Below are 20,755 nucleotides of genomic sequence, written 5' to 3'. Positions count from 1 at the left end.
CGGAGTTTAAAAATGTTAAAATTATGTATTTTCCTCCCCCTACATGTTCCAACAATGTCCTAATGTGTAGAATGACCTATTCACCACAACTGCCTCTAAAATCCTGCACTGTCACTCAAAAACGTGTTACTTCGGGTCAGGGGTGGACTGGGACTGAAAAACAGCCCTGGACTCTGACCAGCCTGGCCCAAATTAGCGTAAATGTGACACTTCCACAAATACATATGTGAACCTCTTACCCCCCCCGCCTTAACCGAGAGCATTTTCTCCAGTTCGGCTTTACCCAAATCTAAAAGCTTCTTGACTGGAGAGCAACACTGTAACGCCTCATTTGAAAGCTCAAATCTAGAGAAGTGATGGTAACTTTTTGGCACGTTGTTGCTGCATTTTTGTCATGTTTTTGTTGCTTTTTCATGACTTTTTTGTGGCTTTTTTGGCGTGTTTTCGTCTCTTGTTTTTCGGGGGGGGTTTTCATGTTATTGTTGTTTTTTCATCGCTTTTTTCACTGCCACCTGAACCGAGCACTTTTTCTCCAGTTTGGCTTTACCCCCAGTCCAAAAGCTTCTGGAAAAAAAGGTGTGAAAATAGCAATAAAATAATGATGGAAATGTGACAAAAAAGTGAGAAAAGTTTGACAAAAAAGTGACGAAAAATTTATGAAAAAGTGGCAAAAATGTCAAAAAAAGTGACAAAAAAATGACAAAAAAGTGACAATTTAAAAAAAAAAAAAATGTGTCAAAAATTTGATAAAAAATTGACCAAAAAAATGACCAAAAAAACGTGACAAAAAAGACAAAAAAAATGAGTTACAAAAATGAGTTGAACACCCAACAAAAAAATGATGGAAAAAAAATCTGATGACGTGAGGAAAAAGATCCTCTCAGTTCAGGCGGGAGTTAAGAGGTTAAGCTTTTAGATTTGGGTAAAGCTCGGTTACGCCCGGGGGTAAGGGTAAGGTAAAGTGAGAGGCCAGACCGGTGGCCCTAGAGCCAGTGGCCCTTCTGTGCTCTTCCAGAATGGACATGTGGCCAGTCCGCCCCTGCTTCGGGTCTGAAGTGCCGTCATGCACAAGCTTAATATAGAAGCTGCAGTTACACGTATGACCTGAGGTGGCAGTAGTGAGTATAAAATGGCCAACTCGCATCTATCTCCTTTAAGGACACAGCATGGTCTCAATTTCTATAGCACTTTTACCCAAAGCGCTTTATATCAAATGCAGAGGACTTATTTGCATATGGGAACAAATAATTCACAAATTAAAAAAAACGCACACACAATTTTGTCTTTTTATGTTTAAATTGAAAAAATATTTATGCTAGGTTATGTTAGCTTATTATTTCAGTTTGTTGAAAAAAGTGTGGATAGAATACCTTAACCTCGTAATGGAGCGCATTTCTCCAGTTTTGCTTTACCCAAATCTAAAAGCATTGAAAACGAGAAGAAAACGCTACAAAAACATGACAAAAAAAGTGATGAAAAGGTGACAAAAATCTGACGAGAAAACAACAAAAACGCCACAAAAGAGCAACAAAAAAGTGACAAAAACGGCATAAAAAAAATTATCAAAAGAAATGTCAAAATAGGAGATTAGAAACAGCTTGTATGAATAAAAATATATTCATTTTTATATTTATTAAATGGTTAACTTCAAGGGTGGCACGCTAGAGGGCGCCACTTCCGCCGCCACACCGAAAACACGGAAGTGGCTCTGAACGGACGCTCCTGATTGGCTGAGCGCGCTCGTGTCGTCACAGGGATCCCCGTCAGAGCGGTGTCAAACATGGAGCAGGTCATTGTGAACAAACTGTTGTCTTTCTGGAGGAGTCCGGGCTCCAGGCGATACTTTCCCTGGACGTTTTTAATCGTCTCCGTCGCGGGTTCGTTGCTGAAGGAGCTGCAGCTCGTGCCGGACACGTATTTCAGCAGCAGCAGGAACATCCTCAACTTGTAAGTGCAGTTGTGTGTGTTGGGAGCTAACTTTGCTAACGAGCTGTCATCCTCGTAACTGACAAACTCTTGGATACTTTTATATCTGTGTTTATTGTGGATTTACAGAGAGGGATGGTGACAGTAAATACTGATACGTGTACGTTTGCGTCAGTTACGAAATTAATTCAACTTACTGCGTTCTAATGGCTGCATAATGACACACGATTGTACTGTTCTCCTCCCATTTCTCAGATCAGGGCTGTGCCTTTTGTTCTGAATGAATTACAATGTCAGGAATGTGAGGTTAATTTGTGATGTTTTTTTTTGTTTTTGGATTGACAAAAATGTGAGAAAAATCTGACCAAAATGTGAGAAAAATCTGACAAAAATATAACAAAAATATGACAAAAATCTAGCAAAAATACGACAAAAATATAACAAAAATCTGAAAAAATATAACAAAAATGTGAGAAAAATGTGAGAAAAATCTGACAAAAATCTGACAAAAATGTGAGAAAAATCTGACAAAAATATAACAAAAATCTGACCAAAATATTACAAAGGTCTGACAAAAATGTAGCAAAAATCTGACAGAAATCTGGCAAAAATGTGTGAAAAATCTAACAAAAAATATAACAAAAATCTGAAAAAATATAACAAAAATCTGACAAAAATGTGAGAAAAATCTGACAAAAATCTGACAAAAATGTGAGAAAAATCTGACAAAAATCTGACAAAAATGTGAGAAAAATCTGACAAAAATCTGACAAAAATATAACAAAAATCTGACAAAAATATAACAAAAATCTGACAAAAATATTACAAAGGTCTGACAAAAATGTAGCAAAAATCTGACTGAAATCTGGCAAAAATGTGTGAAAAATCTGACAAAAATCTGAAAAAATATAACAAAAGTCTGACAAAAATATGACAAAAATATAACAAAAATATGACAAAAAATATGACAAAAATATGACAAAAAAATAACAAAAATCTGAAAAAATATTACAAAGGTCTGACAAAAATGTAACAAAAATCTGACAGAAATCTGACAAAAATCTGAGAAAAATCTGACAAAAATCTGAAAAAATATAACAAAAATATAACAAAAATATAACAAAAATCTGACAAAAAATGTAACAAAAATCTGAAAAAATGTAACAAAAGTCTTACAAAAATGTAACAAAAATCGGACAAAAATCTCGCAAAAATCAGACAAAAATCAGACAAAAATCAGACAAAAATCAGACAAAAATCTTACAAAAATCTGACAAAAAGCGACAAAAGAGCGATAAAAGAGTGGCAAAAATAACATGAAACAGAGCATGAAAATAACGACGGCAACAACGCAAAATCAGCTTTGTGGCTCTCAGCTTTTAAATGAGGCGTTATCTGTCTTACAGGCTGTAACCTTTTTGATTTAGGTAAAGCTGAACTGTAGAAAAAGCGCTCACTTAAGGCGGGTGGTAAGAGCATAACCATCAGAACACTGCGGTGGTCGGAGAGTCCATTAACGTAGATGTGTGTGTGTGTAATCAATCAAGGTGCCTCACAGGACTGAACAAACAATAGAACAATGAAACAAAAAACAACATGGCGTCCAAACAGAAGCAATGTCTAGATAAGCAGCAGCAGATGGTGACAAGCCTCAGCCATTACTTAGACTTTCTCTCAAAATCCCAGTGGGAGTTGGTATAGATCTGTGAAAGGAGCTGAATACAATTAAAGTCCTTTCCTCCTTTCCTTCCCTGTGAGGTCTTTCTGTTTTTTCAAGTATTTACACAATGGTAAATACTCCAATATAGGGCTGCTCGATAATAACGATTATTTGTTGCCTTTAAAAAAATCCATCAAAAAAGTGACAAAAATCCATCAAAAAAGTGACAAAAATCCAGCAAAAAAGTGACAAAAATCCATCAAAAAAAAGTGACAAAAATCCAGTAAAAAAAGACAAAAATCCATCAAAAAATTACAAAAATCCAGCAAAAAAGTGACAAAAATCCAGCAAAAAAGTGACAAAAATCCATCAAAAAAAGTGACAAAAATCCATCAAAAAAAGTGACAAAAATCCAGTAAAAAAAGACAAAAATCCAGTAAAAAAAGACAAAAATCCAGCAAAAAAATTACAAAAATCCATCAAAAAAGTGACAAAAATCCAGCAAAAAAAGTGACAAAAATCCAGTAAAAAAAGAGAAAAATCCAGCAAAAAAGTGACAAAAATCCATCAAAAAAAGTGACAAAAATCCAGTAAAAAAAGACAAAAATCCATCAAAAAAATTACAAAAATCCAGCAAAAAAGTGACAAAAATCCAGCAAAAAAGTGACAAAAATCCATCAAAAAAAGTGACAAAAATCCATCAAAGAAAGTGACAAAAATACAGTAAAAAAAGACAAAAATACAGTAAAAAAAGACAAAAATCCAGCAAAAAAAGTGACAAAAATCCAGTAAAAAAAGAGAAAAATCCATCAAAAAAGTGACAAAAATCCATCAAAAAAGTGACAAAAATCCAGTAAAAAAAGAGAAAAATCCAGCAAAAAAAATTACAAAAATCCAGCAAAAAAGTGACAAAAATCCATCAAAAAAAGTGACAAAAATCCAGTAAAAAAAGACAAAAATCCAGTAAAAAAAGACAAAAATCCAGCAAAAAAAATTACAAAAATCCAGCAAAAAAGTGACAAAAATCCAGCAAAAAAAGTGACAAAAATCCAGTAAAAAAAGACAAAAATCCAGTAAAAAAAATTACAAAAATCCATCAAAAAAGTGAAAAAAATCCAGAGAAAAAGTGACAAAAATCCAGCAAAAAAGTGACAAAAATCCAGCAAAAAAAGACAAAAATCCAGCAAAAAGTGACAAAAATCCAGCAAAAAAAGACAAAAATCCTGCAAAAAAAAGACAAAAATCCAAAATTTTAAAATTTGAAAAAAAATAAAATAAAATGTGAAAAATATAAAATGTGAAAAAAAGGGGGGAAAAAAATTATCGATTTTTTGCGATTATGCTAATTTTGTAATCGTTTACTGTTGTAATCGAAATCGTAATCGAATTTCGATCAATTGCACAGCCCTACTCCAATATCGTTCTCATTCCGTCCGTGTCGTCCAGGTATTTCGTCAAAGTCTCGTGGGGCTGGACGCTGCTGCTCCTCTCCCCCTTCATACTCCTGTCCAACTCCTGCTTCAGCCGGGACGTGTCCTTCCTGACGCGCCGGCTGCTCGCCCTCCCCGTCGCCACCGCCATCTGGTACGTCTTCACCGAAGCCTTCTTCTACATCGAGGACGCGACGGGCGCCTGCTTCCAGACCGTCGCCATGGACGCCATCGAGGACGGATTCATCTCCAAAGTGGCCTGCAGACGCGCCGGCTTCCACTGGTCTGACATTCATTTGCATAGATTAACAATAAAAGATCAACTATGATTGGGGTCAGAATAATAACTCATTCATTGTGGGGGCTAGATGCAATTTCGCCATTTTATACTCACTACTGCCACCTCAGGTCATACGTGTAACTGCACCTTCTCTATTAAGCTCATGCATGACGGCACTTCGGACCCGAATTAACACCTTTTTGAGTGACAGTGCAGGATTTTAGAGCTCATTCTACACATTAGGACATGGCTGGATCATGTAGGGGGAGGAAAATACATAATTTTAACATTTTTAAACTCTGTATAGTCCCTTTAACACAGATGAAGTGCATCATACACTTTGGTTTCAATCACTCCCGTATCATGCACTGCAAAAAGTACCCTACTAAAAACCAGGGAAAAAGTCTTTAAAAAAAGATATTTTGTCTTGTTTTAAGGAAAAAATTCTGCCAATGGGGTCAGCATTTTTTTCTTGCTAAGAATTCTTATTTCTAGAATATTTTTCTCATCATAAAACAAGAAAGAAACACTAAATTTGAGCAAATACATATCTAGAATGAAGCAAAATGTACCAAGAAAATGGAATAATTTAAGGAAAACTTTCTTATTTAGTGAAAAATTGTGGGGTATTTTACTTAAATGTTGCTTGATTTAAGTAAAATGTTCTAAATTACACACATTTTTGAGCAAAATGTTCTTAATAAATACTAATATTTAAGGAAAATATTGCCCAGAGACCCGTCTCCATGATGTGGAGCCAGGCTGATGGTCAGAATCACCTGGCTGGGAATCGAACCCAGGACCTTTCGAGCTGTGAAGCTGAGGCTCTAACCGCTGTGCCACCGAGCCCCCACTTGAATGGAATGTATTATCTCTCTGTGAGAATCAGTTCTTACATTAAGAGTTGTTGTGATCTTAGTTTTTCTTTGTCTAAAACTGAAGAAGATTCAAAAAGTTTTTCTTTCTTGTTACAAAAAAAATGTGTATGTTTTTTAGCAAATATATCTGAACAAGAAATGGTTAGATTTTATTTCCTAAAAAAATATTTTTTTTACTCAAGAAAACTTTGCTAGGCAAGACATTATTACTTTTTATTGAAAATTTAAGAACTTATTTCTTAAAGTAAGACATTTTTTGCTTGCTTAGAATCTACTTTTTGCAGTGTGTTGCTTCCTGATCGCCGACTGGTCCTCACCAGGTCATGACCAGGTCCTCTGGGTGCCGCGCTCATGTCAGGGCCTCAACTTAAATATGTCTCTCATGGACCAGCGCAGATTGGCTGCTGATGTGGGGATGTGAGCGGATGTATGAGTAAGATAAAGATCGCATATGCAAAAACTTTCACTAAACTACTTTACAAAAAGCAGCAGATGCTCAGATTTATGCTTTTGTCCTGCACACGGCAAAAAGTACCCTTCTAAAAACAAGGGAAAAAAATCTTAAAATAAGACAGTTTGTCTTGTTTTAAGGAAAAAATTCTGCCAATGGGGTCAGCATTTTTTTCTTGATGAGAATTCTTATTTCTAGAATATTTTTCTCATCATAAAACAAGAAAGAAACACTAAATTTAAGCAAATAAAGCTGGAATTAAGCAAAATGTCCTCAGAAAATGGATTAATTTAAGGAAAACTTTCTTATTTAGTGAAAAATTGTGGGATATTTTACTTAAATGTTGCTTGATTTAAGCAAAATGTTCTAAGTGACACACATTTTTCAGCAAAATGTTCTTAATAAATACTAATATTTAAGGAAAATATTGCCCACGCCCGGGGACCCGCCTCCATGATGTGGAGCCAGGCTGACGGTCAGAATCACCTGGCTGGAGGATTCACCTATTGTACATGTTTTTAGTGGTAGACACGGGGAGAAAGACAAGAAACAACAAGAACAAGAACAACAAGAAAGATTAGCATGTTTTTAGCAAATATATCGAAATGGCTAGATTTTATTTCCTAAAACAAGATTTTTTTTCTTACTTTGCTAGGCAAGAAATTATTACTTTTTAGGGAAAAAATGAGAACTTATTTCTTAAAGTAAGACATTTTTTACTTGCTTAGAATCCACTTTTTGCACTGCAGTTTCCACTCACAAACCATCATCTCTCAAACAGCCTGTAGTTAAACATTTATTATTATAGTAAAGGTTTCAATCATAGAAATGTATCTAATGGAGGTGACCTAATGTGGGTTTTGCTCAGGCCGAAGCTGATTTGCACCTGCACATGTCTCGTCTGTAATCCTGTTTATGAAGCTTCTAAACGTGTTGAACTTCGACAGCAGGGGGCGCTGAATGAGGGGCATGATTTTATTAGTAGGTGCTTCAGACGGAGCTCGCCAAAAATCAGCAGATTCCAAAACAAAAAGAAACCTAAGTCTTTTATGAGTCCGAAATTAAAGTCTGCAGCTAAAGGGAGTTGCGCCAAATGAAATGTTTTGTAGCGTAGCGTAGCGGTTAGCGCTCGTGCTTCGCTGCTACACTGCAAAAAGTGTTTAACTAGATCAGTATAAACATCTCAATTTGAGCATAATAATCCAAATTTTAGTTGTTTTGACTAGTTAAGAAGTTGTTGGGCATTTGTCCTAGATTATTTCACTTGTTCTGAGATGTTTCTGACTCGTTTCGATACATTTCGTCCTTATTTCAGGTCATTTTCTTTGCCAATGGGGAAAGAAAATCGGTCTTATCTCATTGGCAATTTTACTTTCTTATTTCAAGCGAGATTTACCCTAGAACTGGTCTGAAATGTCCTCAAACCAGCAAAGTAAACTTGGTCCGATCAGGAAAAGTGTCTAAATGAGTGAAAACTGCTCAAAACAAGAAACATTTCCTCAATTCCAGTCATTTAAGCCAATGCTTGATATTTACTTTTTGCAGTGTAGAAGGTCTCGGGTTCGATTCCCACCAGGACGGGGCACTTTCTGTGTGGAGTTTGCATGTTCTCCCCGTGTCTGCGTAGGTTTCCTCCGGGTACTCCGGTTTCCCCACCACTAAAAACATGCACAATAGGCCAGGATGTTTTGGAGCGCACATGGGGGACGACGGATGGAAATTAGCCCAGGTCTACAATCCGGTGTGGCTTGTTTACATGCATGAGACCCATGTATGTTCATTAACATGCAGCGACCCGACCAAAATGCCTAGAGTTTAATTCAACTTCAATTTTCATTTGAATTGAATTATTTGGCAAAGTTAGTTGATAACTTGTGCCTATTGTTTAAATATTATTGTAAAAAAAAAAAAAGGATTCCAAATTAACTGTGATTAGTCAGATTTATCAAATTTCAAAAATGTGAGCTAATGTTTTTTTAATCAATTTAAATCTAATAATAATAATACAAACACAAAAATAAGGGGGAAATATTGGTCATATACGGTAGCAGCTGTATAGGCCACTGTGGGAGTTCAAAGGTTGTCTCTTAAAGAAAAATAAAGCCATTCATTCTCAAAGGTAAATGTGGATGCAGTACACTTTTTGACCACCAGCGTCAAATCGGGGGCGCTGTTTCACTCCTTTCACAAAGTTAAGGAAACACTGTTGTGGTGTCTTGGTATTTATCAATCACAGAGCGTTTTAGCATCAACTTTCACAGTTTTTCAACTTTTTATTGCAAAGGTTGTTGACGTCGACAACAGTATATATTAAACATTTACTTATAAAAGAATTGATGCTGAACTGACACTTTCAAAACAATCTAATGTGGAATTTTCTTTGAGTTAAGTTACTGTAGGTGCTGTTGATACAGGTTTTTTTTTTGCACTAAATTGTTACAATGGTTGATTTTTTTCCTACTAAAATGAGGCTTTTGCCATAGTTACCATTTGTTTTAATATAGCATGTTATTTACATGGATAAAAACCAAAGCAAATGTAGGCTATCGAAAAAATAAAATAAAGTGACTTTATAATTTGCAGTTCTATGTGTTTTTCGCACTTGACGTCGCCGTGTTTGGCCCGCGACTCAGAGGCACTTTTTGATTTTGGCCCTCAGAGACAAAAAGTTTGGGCCCCCCTGATTTAGACCATAATACACTGCAAAAAGTAAATATCAAGCATTGGCTTAAATGACTTGAATTGAGGAAATATATCTTGTTTTGAGCGGTTTTCACTCATTTAGACACTTTTCCTGATCGGACCAAGTTTACTTTGCTTGTTTGAGGACATTTCAGACCAGTTCTAGGGTAAATCTCGCTTGAAATAAGAAAGTAAAATTGCCAATGAGATAAGACCATTTTTCTTTCCCCATTGGCAAAGAAAATGACCTGAAATAAGGACGAAATGTATCGAAACGAGTCAGAAACATCTCAGAACAAGTGAAATAATCTGGGACAAATGCCCAACAACTTCTTAACTCGTCAAAACAGCTCAAATTTGGATTATTGTGCTCAAATTGAGATGTTTATACTGATCTAGTTAATTACTTTTTGCAGTGTAGATATTTTAAGGCTTTAAGATCCAGCGCAAATTCTTTGGTAGTTTGTTTTTTGATCTGAAAACTTGAATGTGAAACCTAAACCTACCAAATGCCTTCAGGTTCGGCTACGACATCTCCGGACACTCCTTCATCCTCACGTTCTCGGCGCTCTTCATCATGGAGGAGACGGCGCCGATGGCCAGCGTGAGGCCGGCGAGCCTGTCCGCCTTCCCGTGCCTGGTGCTGCGCGTGCTGTACGCGGCGCTGAACGGGCTGATGCTGCTGTGGCTGTGGATGTTCTGCTGCACGTCCGTGTACTTCCACAGCCCCCTGGACAAGCTGCTGGGGACGCTGTGCGGGCTGCTGGGCTGGTACGCCACGTATCGGCTCTGGTACCGGAGCCCGCTGTCGCCCGGGCTCCCGCCGCCGCCGCTGACGCCGCACGCCCGGGCGCAAAAGCAACACCCGTGAGGAGCGCTGCGGACTGAGGTGCGTGGGACTAAAGGGGTGCGTTCAAGGCCGTCTGTAGTTTTCCGTTTTGTTTAAAGTAGAGTCTATCTATTTATTGCTGTCCGTGCTTTTGAGTCCTCACATTTTATCTCAGTTTAAAATGTGCTTTAACCATTTTATGCTGATTTTTAGAAGGTTTTGACGGTCTTGAAATAAGCGGTAGTGGAAGAGGCTTTCATTTGTTTAAAATAAGATAAATTAAAGCAGTACTAAATAACGTGTTTACCTTAAGGGGAGACACTGCAGGCAAAACTCAATTTTTTCAGTTTTCAGGTTTTGGGCCAAATTGGTCTCTGAACATACAAGCTTTCACCCGGAAACAAAAAATATGCCAAATCTTCACAATAACATGTTTAAATATTGCGCTGATTCAATGTTCCCCCATAGACTTATATGGGAGAACACAATTTCAAGGGCCTTTTTCTCAAAACACATTTTTCTGTCATTGTGGCGACACTATGTCCACGTCAGTCGGACCTAAAGACTTCACATTTTCCAGCCTTGGACTGAACAATATTTGGAAGATTTTTTCAGAGGGATTTTTTATTATTTAATCCCTTAAGCCCCATTTATTGAGTTTTGAATGTCAAAAAATGAGGCGAAAATTACATTTTTACAAATTTTTCCACTAAAAAACAGCTTATTTTAAAACTAAACAGAAATCCAAAATCCCCTCTGAGAAAGTAACTCATTCATCAATAAAATGAAACAATAAGTTTGAATGTAGGTCTATCCATTATTCAGATTTCGTTGCCGAAAAGATGGGAAATTTGGGGCATTTTTAGGCATAAAACACCTTGTTCTTATATGAAAAGATAAAATGACAGAAAACTTGCAATGTATTTTTTTCTCACATTTATGCCAGTGATCGACAGCAACAGTTTTAAATTGATATCTGTAAATTTAATTTTGTTCCCTATTCACCTGCAGTGTCTCACCTTAATAAATCCTCTCCGTAGTCCCTGTTGAGGTAGTACAAGTGTTTATGGCAGGGCTTCTCAACCTGGGGGTCGCGAGACAAATTTGGGGGGTCGCCAGAGCATAAAGATAAAGTATATATTTTAATATTATTATGATGGTGTCGTAGCATACATGCTATTTTACCAGGGTGCCGTTATTTGGTCTAAATTTAATTCATTTTTGTTTCAGCCATTGTTTTTTCTTTGTTTTTTAAGAGTTATATAGGTTAACCTCTTAACTCCCGCCTGAACCGAGAGGATCTTTTTCCTCACGTCGTCACATTTTTTTTCCATCATTTTTTTGTTGGGCATTCAACTCATTTTTGTATCTTTTTTGTCATTTTTTTTGTCACATTTTTTCATTTTTTCGTCAATTTTTTATCAAATTTTTATCAAATTTTTGTCAAATTTTTATCACATTTTTGTCAAATTTTTATCACATTTTTGGCGTTTTTTTCATCAATTTTTCGTCACTTTTTTGTCACATTTTTGTATTTTTTTCGTCTCAGTTTCGTCGCTATTTTCACACCTTTTTTCCCAGAAGCTTTTGGCCTGGGGGTAAAGCCAAACTGGAGAAAATGTGCTCGGTTCAGGCGGGAGTTAAGGGGTTACTGTCCCTGTTTTTCCCATGGTCTGACCCGGGTGGGGGGGTCACGATCCTAATTAACTGTTATAATGGGGGTCGCGGCTCTAAAAGGTTGAGAACCACTGGTTTATGGGATGATTGGAGGGTCCCCTGGTGTCTCTGGCCAGAAAACCATGTTTGCAACTTGTCTGCCACCGGGTCGGCGTCACCAATACACACTAGTGGAATCACGAAGAAGAAGCTAACATGCTAACTGCGGGCTAACGTCACTTTAAACTGTATTTACAGCCAAATTTGAGTGAAAAAAAAATATTTCCGTCGTATAATTGGATGCACCGTAACCCTCTGTCCCTTCGTCTTTCCTGTCAGCGTAGTATTTACTCTCCAAGACAATTAATAAGTTAAAAAATCGTATCTTGCTGCGACACCTGCAGTTGCGCTTATGGCCTCTAGGGGGAAGAGTTACTTAGTACTGCTTTAACCTGAGCAAATAAGACAAAAACACTTGAAATAAGACAAAAAGGCAAGTAAATATGATCCAAATGTGCTCAAAATCAGCACAAGTTCAGATAATTTAAGCACTCGTGATCAAGGATGAATGGATGGAGCCATTTTCACTTTGGTTGTTTCTTCTTTTATTGCTGAAATGCTCCAATCTTCACTTCCTGTCCATATTTTAAAGCTCAGAAATAGGGCTGTAGCTAATGATTATTTTGGTAATCGATTATTTTTTAAGATTAATGGATTCATTTCTTGGCTGTGAATGGTGTATGAAACTGTATTTTTTTTCTTTTCTTTAATCACATTAAGCGAAGGGGACAAGTTGATGGAATAAACTTAAAGTGAGCGTTTCGGAGGCTCTTTGTGCCCGTTCTGATTCTGATCTTTAATGTACAAAACACTACAGGCCCTAACTTGAAAAACAAAGCAAGTTTCCATCAAAAATAATAAAACTTCATGTCATTTTTGCTCTTTTTGCGTCTGTGTTCACTAGAAAACGATGAATCCATTATTAAAATAGTTGTCAAGTATTTAATAATCTAACTCTGGATCAGTTTGAGCAGCTCTCGGCTCAAAGGGGGTCATTTACCGAGCGGCACCTGCAAAAGTGGATCAGCAGCAGAGTCAGCATTTTTATCTCACTTATATATCAGATTTCGGGCCCTGTTGTTTAGGAATGCACCGATACCACTTTTTGTAAACTCAGTGCAAGTACTTTGATGGTAGTACTTGCTGATATCGAATACTGACACGAGTGCAAGGCATTTTCTTCAACATACATTCAGCATTTCGAAGTGAATAGACGGTTTATAGACTGACTTTTTCACAGCAGATCGTTTTGTAATTAGTTAATTTACTCATTTACATTTCCTTCTGTAAAGTAGGCGACGCTTTTAAGAGAAGTTTTATCAGAATTGACGCCATTTTATTCCATTTTTTTGATTTTTTTTTTGTTATCCATCATAGACAGAACAGCCCATGTCCAAAAGCTCCTCAGTGCTTGTGCTTTATTCATTTATGTGTTTTTATTTAACAATAGTATTGGGAGCAGCTAAATGGTCTCTTTTCGCCTTTACTTCAGCTCCGTGTGGATTTTCTCGTGTGTTTATTGCCACTTATCCAGTAGCTACAGCATTTTCATTGTTTTGCTGCAGCTCATTTTCGCTCAGTAGGGACATGCTGTATGTCTTTATTTTAGATTTTTCTGAGGACTTTTTAGTCACTGGGTTAGTTTTTCAGATGAATAAACCCCTGGGCATAAAACGGCGTAAGAATCGCCAGAACTGTTAGCCGCGAGTTAGCGACTATTTAGCAACACTAGCAACATTAGCCTGTATGTTGTAAACACTACAGACTCCACACTGCAGCACTAAGAACATTTAGCTCTGGTTAAATCCAGCACAGACTCTGATTTAGGGAGTGTCGTCTTATTGTAACACAGGCGATATCAAACGGTACATTATGTGCAACAGTGTTAATTTTGACAACATATTTTAATTTAGTTTTAGTCTTAGTCTTTTGAGGAAAATGTAATTTGATTTTAGTCTAGTTTTAGTCGACTAAAATTGCAAGTAGTCGACTGAATTTAAGACGAATTTAATCGACTTTGCATTGATAATATTCATTCTAATCATATTTAATCTTGTTCCTCTGCTTCATGGAGCTGCTCCACATGAACAAAGCACAAACCTGTTCATTTGGCAGAGAATTTACAAGATCTGAAGCTCTTTACACTGCAAAAACGAATGAACTAGATTAGTATAAAAGTCTCAATTTTAGCATAATAATCCGAATTTGAGATGTTTTGACAAGGAAAGATCTAGTTGGGCTTTTGAACCAGATTATTTTACTCGCTTTGAGATGTTTCTGACTCGTTTCAATACATTTTGTCCTCGTTTCAAGCAATTTTCTTTGCCAATGGGGTAAGAACATGGGACTTTATCTCATTGGCAGTTCTACTTTCTTATTTCAAGCGAGATTTACCTCAGAACTAGTCGTAAACGTCCTCAAAAGAGCAAAGTAAACTTGGTCAGATCAGGAAAAAAGTCTAAATGAGTGAAAACTGCTCAAAACAAGATACATTTTCTCAATTCAAGACATTTAAGCCAATGCTTGATATTGACTTTTTCCAAGACTGTTAATAGAAGTTTGGATGATTTTAGTCATAGTTTTAGTCTCATGAGAAACTTTTGATTTAGTTTTAGTCCAATTTTAGTCGTCAAAAATATCACTTTGACTAAAATTAAGACTTTAGTCGACGAAATTAACACTGATGTGCAACATGGTCACAAAACAACATATTTTTCCCGCTATTTTGCATCTGCCTTTATAAACGACCCCCCAAAGTGCATTATTTCTGCTCCATTAAGTCTTGCCGTCACTGTCATATCCTTTTCAAATGATAAAACACAAAATGTCAATACGGGGGTTCCCTAAAAAACATTTTAAAGCCCAGGTTTTGCACGATACGTCCACTTTAAGTCTTTGTTTGATTCTCAGTGTAGTTAAAAATCATAAGCTGCCAATTACAAAACTGACTTGATAATAAAACAGCACCGCCACACATTCAGTGATGAACTTTAAAGCCATTTGAACAACTTGAACAAATGAACAAACACAATAAACAAAACTCATGAACTGCTGGTATTTTATTCTGTTTCTTTGGTGAAAGTTGACACTATATAAGCAGATTTCAAATGGGTTTTAGATATTCTGCTGTTGGCTTTTACCCTTTTACCTCACTTACCTTCACGTTGACGCACTACAGTCCCATGTCTGTGCCTCTGGGTCCACATTGTTCTAAATGATTCTGTTTTTGACAAATATCGCTAATGTTCTGAGTGACAGGCTTCGTAATTGTCTGTCGGCAGCTGCACTTAATGAAATAACCGATCGATTGTGCAAATTCAAAGGCCTAATGTGTCTAAATGAGTTCGTGTTCATTTCATCGCTCGCCTCGATGTCGCTTTGGGAAAGTCGGAGAAAGTAAATCTGCCAAGTTTTGTTCTCTGTGTAGGATTTTCATGTTGTTAATAGTTTTACACAAGAATCTACCTGATGATTAAAGTTGGAGACACTACCTGGTTTCTTGTTTCATTTACATACTGTGTGCCAACAATGAATAAACTATTGATTTACAAACTTGAATCCAGCGTCGCGTTTATTCTTCACCGAGGTCTTGTATTGATGATGGGAGAGCGTGACCACAGCGCAAAACCTCCACCAGCAAAGAGTCTCATGGGGTTAAAGATTGAACTCAAGTGGCCAAGTCTTTAGGGGTCAGAGCCGTGGGAAGATGTTTTAGTTAGGGGGCGCTGAGGGACAAAATGTACCCCCAAAATACTTTTTCTGTGCATAAATCCTATTGATTAACCTCTTAACTCCCGCGTGAACCGAGAGCATTTTGTCCAGTTCAGCTTTACCCAAATCCTGTAGGCCAGTGTAACACCTCATTTGAAAGACCTACAAAACTAAATTGATCTTTTTCCTCACATCAGTGTCAATCAATTATCTAATTTTTCTTCTTGTCTATAGTCTGTTTACTTAATTATTTACTGTTAATACTTTTGCCCCAACAAAGTCCTTGGTAGTCATTGTACATAAGATACCACTATTATACTATTTAATCGTTTTTTTTGTTAATTTTCTCACATTTTCTGCCTATTTGCACACCCTGTTTCTAAGAGCTGTATGTGACAAGTAAATTCCTCCATTGTGAGATCAATAAAGGCTTATCTTATCTTGTCATGACATGTATCGCGATACAATTGTTATGCATTGGGGGCTCGTCCGGGATCTTTAAACCCACTGTCCCGAGACTAAAATTGCTACATTTTTTCTTACAGAATAGGTTAGGTTATGAAGGTTAGGAAAATGGCTGCGCCCAAAAGCGGGGAGTTGCCTTTGGTGTCTCTAGAAGAGTTGGGCAAGTACAAAAAAGACTAATTAATTCAGTATGCTGAGTCGCACAAAATTCCAATCGACAAAACTCAAAAGAAAGGTGAGTTGAAGGAAGTGATCGCTGCCTGGTTGGTGGACCAGGGTTCTCAGGGCGCGGTGGACGTTGAGGCTGCCGGCTCCACTGTGGCAAAACCGGTCAGTAGCTCTGGGCTTTCCAGCTCCACTCCAAAAGTTGAGGAGCGGTTTCAAAGCCCTCCTCGGACGGGAGGATCCACCGTTCACCAGCTCTCGGTTTGACGCTCTTTTGCCCCGTCTCCTCCGGCTCCGTTAAGCTGTCTTCTCGGCATCGAGTACGCTTGGAACAGCTTAAATTGGAGGCCGCAGAGAAGGAGCAGGAGCGCAAGGCCCAACTAGAGTTACAACTAGAAATTAGGAAACTTGAAATTGAGGCCGAAACCACTGTGAGAATTCGACGGCTTGAGCTGGAGGCCGAAAGTCGCCTCCCTCTCAACCCGCGGTCAAGTCTGCTGCGTCGGAGGCCCTGCCTTCCACCTCCCAGGTCACCGCATCATTTGATGTAAGTAAATATGTCTCACTTTTCCCAAGTTTTCGTGAATCTGAAGTAGATCCCTACTTCCCTGCCTTTGAGCGTATAGCCATTGCCGTAAAGTGCCCGCGTGATATGTGGTCCATTCTGCTCCAATGTAAAGTAAATGGCAAAGCTCAGGAGGTTGTTGCCACTTTATCTCTTGCCTTTATCTCTCTTGTATAACAAGTTTATCATCTCAGCCCTAGTAATCACTGACTTCCTTCTATGGACACATAATGATCCTGAACCTGGATTCAAACCGGCATAAATTTGGAAAATAATGCCAGTGCTGGACTATACAGTAGTTACTTCATAAGTCAAGAGGGTGTAAACATTTCAAATCCAAAGTGAGTGGAAAGTCGCAGTATAACTTTAGAGCAATAAACTTCCAGTTCACAGTAAACATCAGCCAAAGACGACCAAACGCAATCGAGCTGTAATTCCATAATTTATTTTCTTAATCGATGAAAACTGAATAAAATTAAGGCTTATGAACAGACAATGGACAGACATCGTAAAAAGCACCATAAATAAATGCATTTGTAAATATAAAAGAAATGAAAAGTAAAAAATTAAATATATACTTTTGTGTAGTATTTATATGGCCACTTTTTCATCACAGGGAGGGTTCTGGTTTTCGAGTGTCTGGCAGAAAGTGCGGCGTTTTCAGACTCGTCCACGCTCAGACGGGGGCAGGGACAGGGAAAAAACAAAACAAAAACTTGATTAGCGACGAGGTCCATTCTCTCAGCTCTTCCCCTGCCCCCCTCTCAGCTAAACACCGCAGGTTTAAGGTATTTCGGAGTGAGCGTAAAGCGATGGCGGGTGATAGGGCTGCACAATATGTCGACGAATAGACTCTCGGAATGTTTGGCTAACTTCCTGTTGGCCGGTGTAGGTAAAAGCTACTTCCTGTCAACGTTATAAAGTCAATTAACAAAAGAAAGTCAAGCAGAATGTGTTTGATAGAAGCAATTTCATATAGTGCCGATGTTTACATTTGTTAGCATCAAATTAGCGTTAGCCGTTTGCTGCGTTCCATTTGTCTGGAGCTGGTAAAAGTCACACAAAATGGCCACCGTTAAGGAATTAAAAGGAAACAGAACAGTACGGTTATATTTAAGCTGTATAGACACAGACGGCGTCTCGTCATAGAAGGGGGCGTGGCTTCGCCGAGGGGGAAAACAGAATCTTTCGAGAAACACAATTTTCCACTCTTTTTTTTGCCATTTTCTGGTGGGATATGAACTTATTTGTCACATACAAATAAAGCCAAGTGTAAATCGGGCCCATATGGATATTTTCTCACACTAGATTGTGCAGTAGAAGTGAAAAAAACGGCAGTTGTGGCAAGCGCTAGCTAACCGTTAGCGTTAGCCCGACTGCACTTTTCCTGATCGGACCAAGTTTGCTTTGCTTGTTTGAGGACATTTCAGACCAGTTCTAGGGTAAATCTCGCTTGAAATAAGAAAGTAGTATTGTCAATGAGATGAGAACAATTTTCTTACCCCATTGGCAAAGAAAATTACCTGAAATAAGGACGAAATGTACTGAAACGAGTCAGAAACATCTCAGAACAAGTGAAATAATCTAGGACAAATGCCCAAGAACTTCTTAACCAGTCAAAACAACAAAAATTTTGATTATTATGCTCAAATTGAGATGTTTATACTGATCTAGTTAAATACTTTTTGCAGTGAACACAGTGTGCCGCCATGTTGTTTTCCCCGACTCTGGGATTGTCAGGATTGTCCAGTTTTCTCATTGGGAAATCCGACATGGGGGGATTTTCCAGAAGTGACCAGATGTCCCAGTTTACCCGAGACAGTCCCAGTTTTGAATCTAAGGGTAAGATTTCTCCAAAACCACAGATTTGTCCCAGTTTTATACAAGCTCTGTCCCAGTCGTACCAGTTGTTTCCACCAGTCCCATGCCAGAAGCTCATATGGCCCATTTATTCCACTTTGGACTTTAATCATTTTTCCGTTCAATCTGGGGGAGTCCCATTTTAGCTACCGCCCCAGTTTTTAAAGTGGAAAATCTGGTCACCCTAGATGTTCTGGTTAAAATTTCCACCGACACCGTATACAAATGGAACGTACCAGTTAGCATCGAGGCTAAAAGAGCTACAGAAGTGAAGTATTTACATCCTGGGTCAATGTTTTAACACGTTGTGAGTGACTATCTTCTAAGCTTCTGCTCGTTTTCTGCCACATACAGCTTCACTTTATCTAAAAACAAGGCTAATAACTCCCCAACGGAACAAAACAGACAGGAAGTAGTCATTACCCTCGGAAGTTAGCATCACAGAGCCTATTATGGGCCAAAACATAGCCACAATCGGCCATTTTAGCCTCATGTTGGTTCTCAATGAGTATTTTTACATCTTTTTTTCGCAATATTCAATGCAGCAGTAAAAGAATATCGCGGTTTTGCTTCTCACACCGTGCAGCCCCAGTGTCAGTGCGTTGAATCCAAAGTTTAAAAAAATGGCGCGATAAGTGATGTTTTATGATAATCACATGACTTTGAGAGTCCCTTTGCGTCGTCCACCGTCAGGGAATACTGCTATACATAACAACTACTGTTTTTTTTGTGCTACTGCTGTCTACGTTTCTTGCATATACTTGGCATGCCCCGTCCACTTAAGAGTATTACACAGAGACACCGATATTAAAGGAGCTTCGATCGTCTTTGGTTCGACAGGGCCGTCACCACCGCAAAGTTTGGTCGCGTTAACATTCGATCGACCCGAAGTTGATCGAAGTATAAAAATCTGCTTCTTTTGTGCAGCTTTTTTATAACGGAGACTTTTTACTCTGACTTTACTACATCTAGAAGTATCTGTTCTTCCTACTCTGCATTTTTTAACTTTACTTGAGTTGTGTTTTTGTGTAACACTTGGTACTTTTACTTCCCAACATTCGAAAGATGCACATACTGTAATACTTTCTACTCCACTACGCTTATATAAAGGCGGCGTACACAAGAAACAGCCGATTTGTCCATGTGTTTTAGCCTGTGTTAGCCTTGAAATCCACTCTATGAACAGTAGGTGGCGCTGTGCAGGAAGGCCGTCGCGTTGCTGTATTAAAGGGTGAATTCATGCACGATTTTTGTGGTTTTGAAGCGGCAAAGTTACTTTTTATACCGCTTATTTCAACTGATTTGTACTTCCTACTTTGAATACTTTTAATTTAAAGGGGCTAGATGCAAGTTGGTCATTTTATACTCACTACTGCCACCTCAGGTCAAAGGTGTAACTGCAGTTTCTATATTAAGCTCGTGCGTGACGGCACTTCAGACCCGAAGTGACAACCACTACTACACATTAGGACATTACTGGAACATGTAGGGGGAGGAAAATACTTTGTTTTAACATCTTTAAACTCTGTATAGTCCCTTTAAAGTGCATATGACATGTTAGATACTATTTTTGCTAAAACATAGTTATCACAATTATATTTAAGAAATTGCTAAACATTTTAATCAGCTTTCTTTGGTTTGACCGTTTTTGTGATGTTTATAGTTTCACTTCCTTATTGGACACTGACAGGAAGTGACATAGACAGAGGCAAACAATTTTAAACTTAACCTTAAAGGGGGGGTATTATGCAAAATCGACTTTTTCAAGCTTTCCATCATGTTATTATGTCACTCCCTCATTAAAAACATGCCTGAAGTGTTGCCTTGGCACATTCACGTATTTTTGAGTCATCTGTAGAAACTCTGATGGCGGCCATTTTAGGGATAGGTTTGCCTGAGTCCTCCTAGGAACGCCCCCACCTCCTGGAGACGCCTCCGAGCTTTCGTCACCAGCCGAGTAACCAACCACTGCTCCTCAGGGGGCGTGTCGGAAAGGCTCAGAGGTTCTTAAAGAGACAGAGGCCTATTTCAAGACATTCACTACAGCCATTTTGAGAGAGCAATTTTATACAAGGCAGTTATTCTAATTTACTGCATTTACAGACCAACAGAAGGTTTGTCATCATTGTAGTGTGAT

At 38.1% G+C, this 20,755-nt stretch overlaps 1 protein-coding gene across 1 annotated transcript; it reads left to right on the top strand.

Moving 5' to 3' along the window:
- Window positions 1-1,757: 1,757 nt before the first annotated feature.
- Window positions 1,758-10,178, top strand: fitm2 (fat storage inducing transmembrane protein 2; the record flags this gene model as incomplete). Its single annotated transcript, XM_079581122.1, has 3 exons — window positions 1,758-1,947; window positions 5,033-5,299; window positions 9,827-10,178. The coding sequence occupies exons 1-3, from the start codon at window positions 1,781-1,783 to the stop codon at window positions 10,176-10,178; spliced, it is 786 nt and encodes a 261-aa protein (XP_079437248.1). The 5' UTR covers window positions 1,758-1,780.
- Window positions 10,179-20,755: the final 10,577 nt, after the last annotated feature.

Source organism: Gobius niger (assembly GCF_951799975.1).
Source record: "Gobius niger genome assembly, chromosome: 22".
NCBI classification, from domain to species: Eukaryota; Metazoa; Chordata; class Actinopteri; order Gobiiformes; family Gobiidae; genus Gobius; species Gobius niger.
The sequence above is the reverse complement of the archived record's forward strand: the minus strand, read 5'-3'. Positions and strand labels throughout refer to the sequence as shown.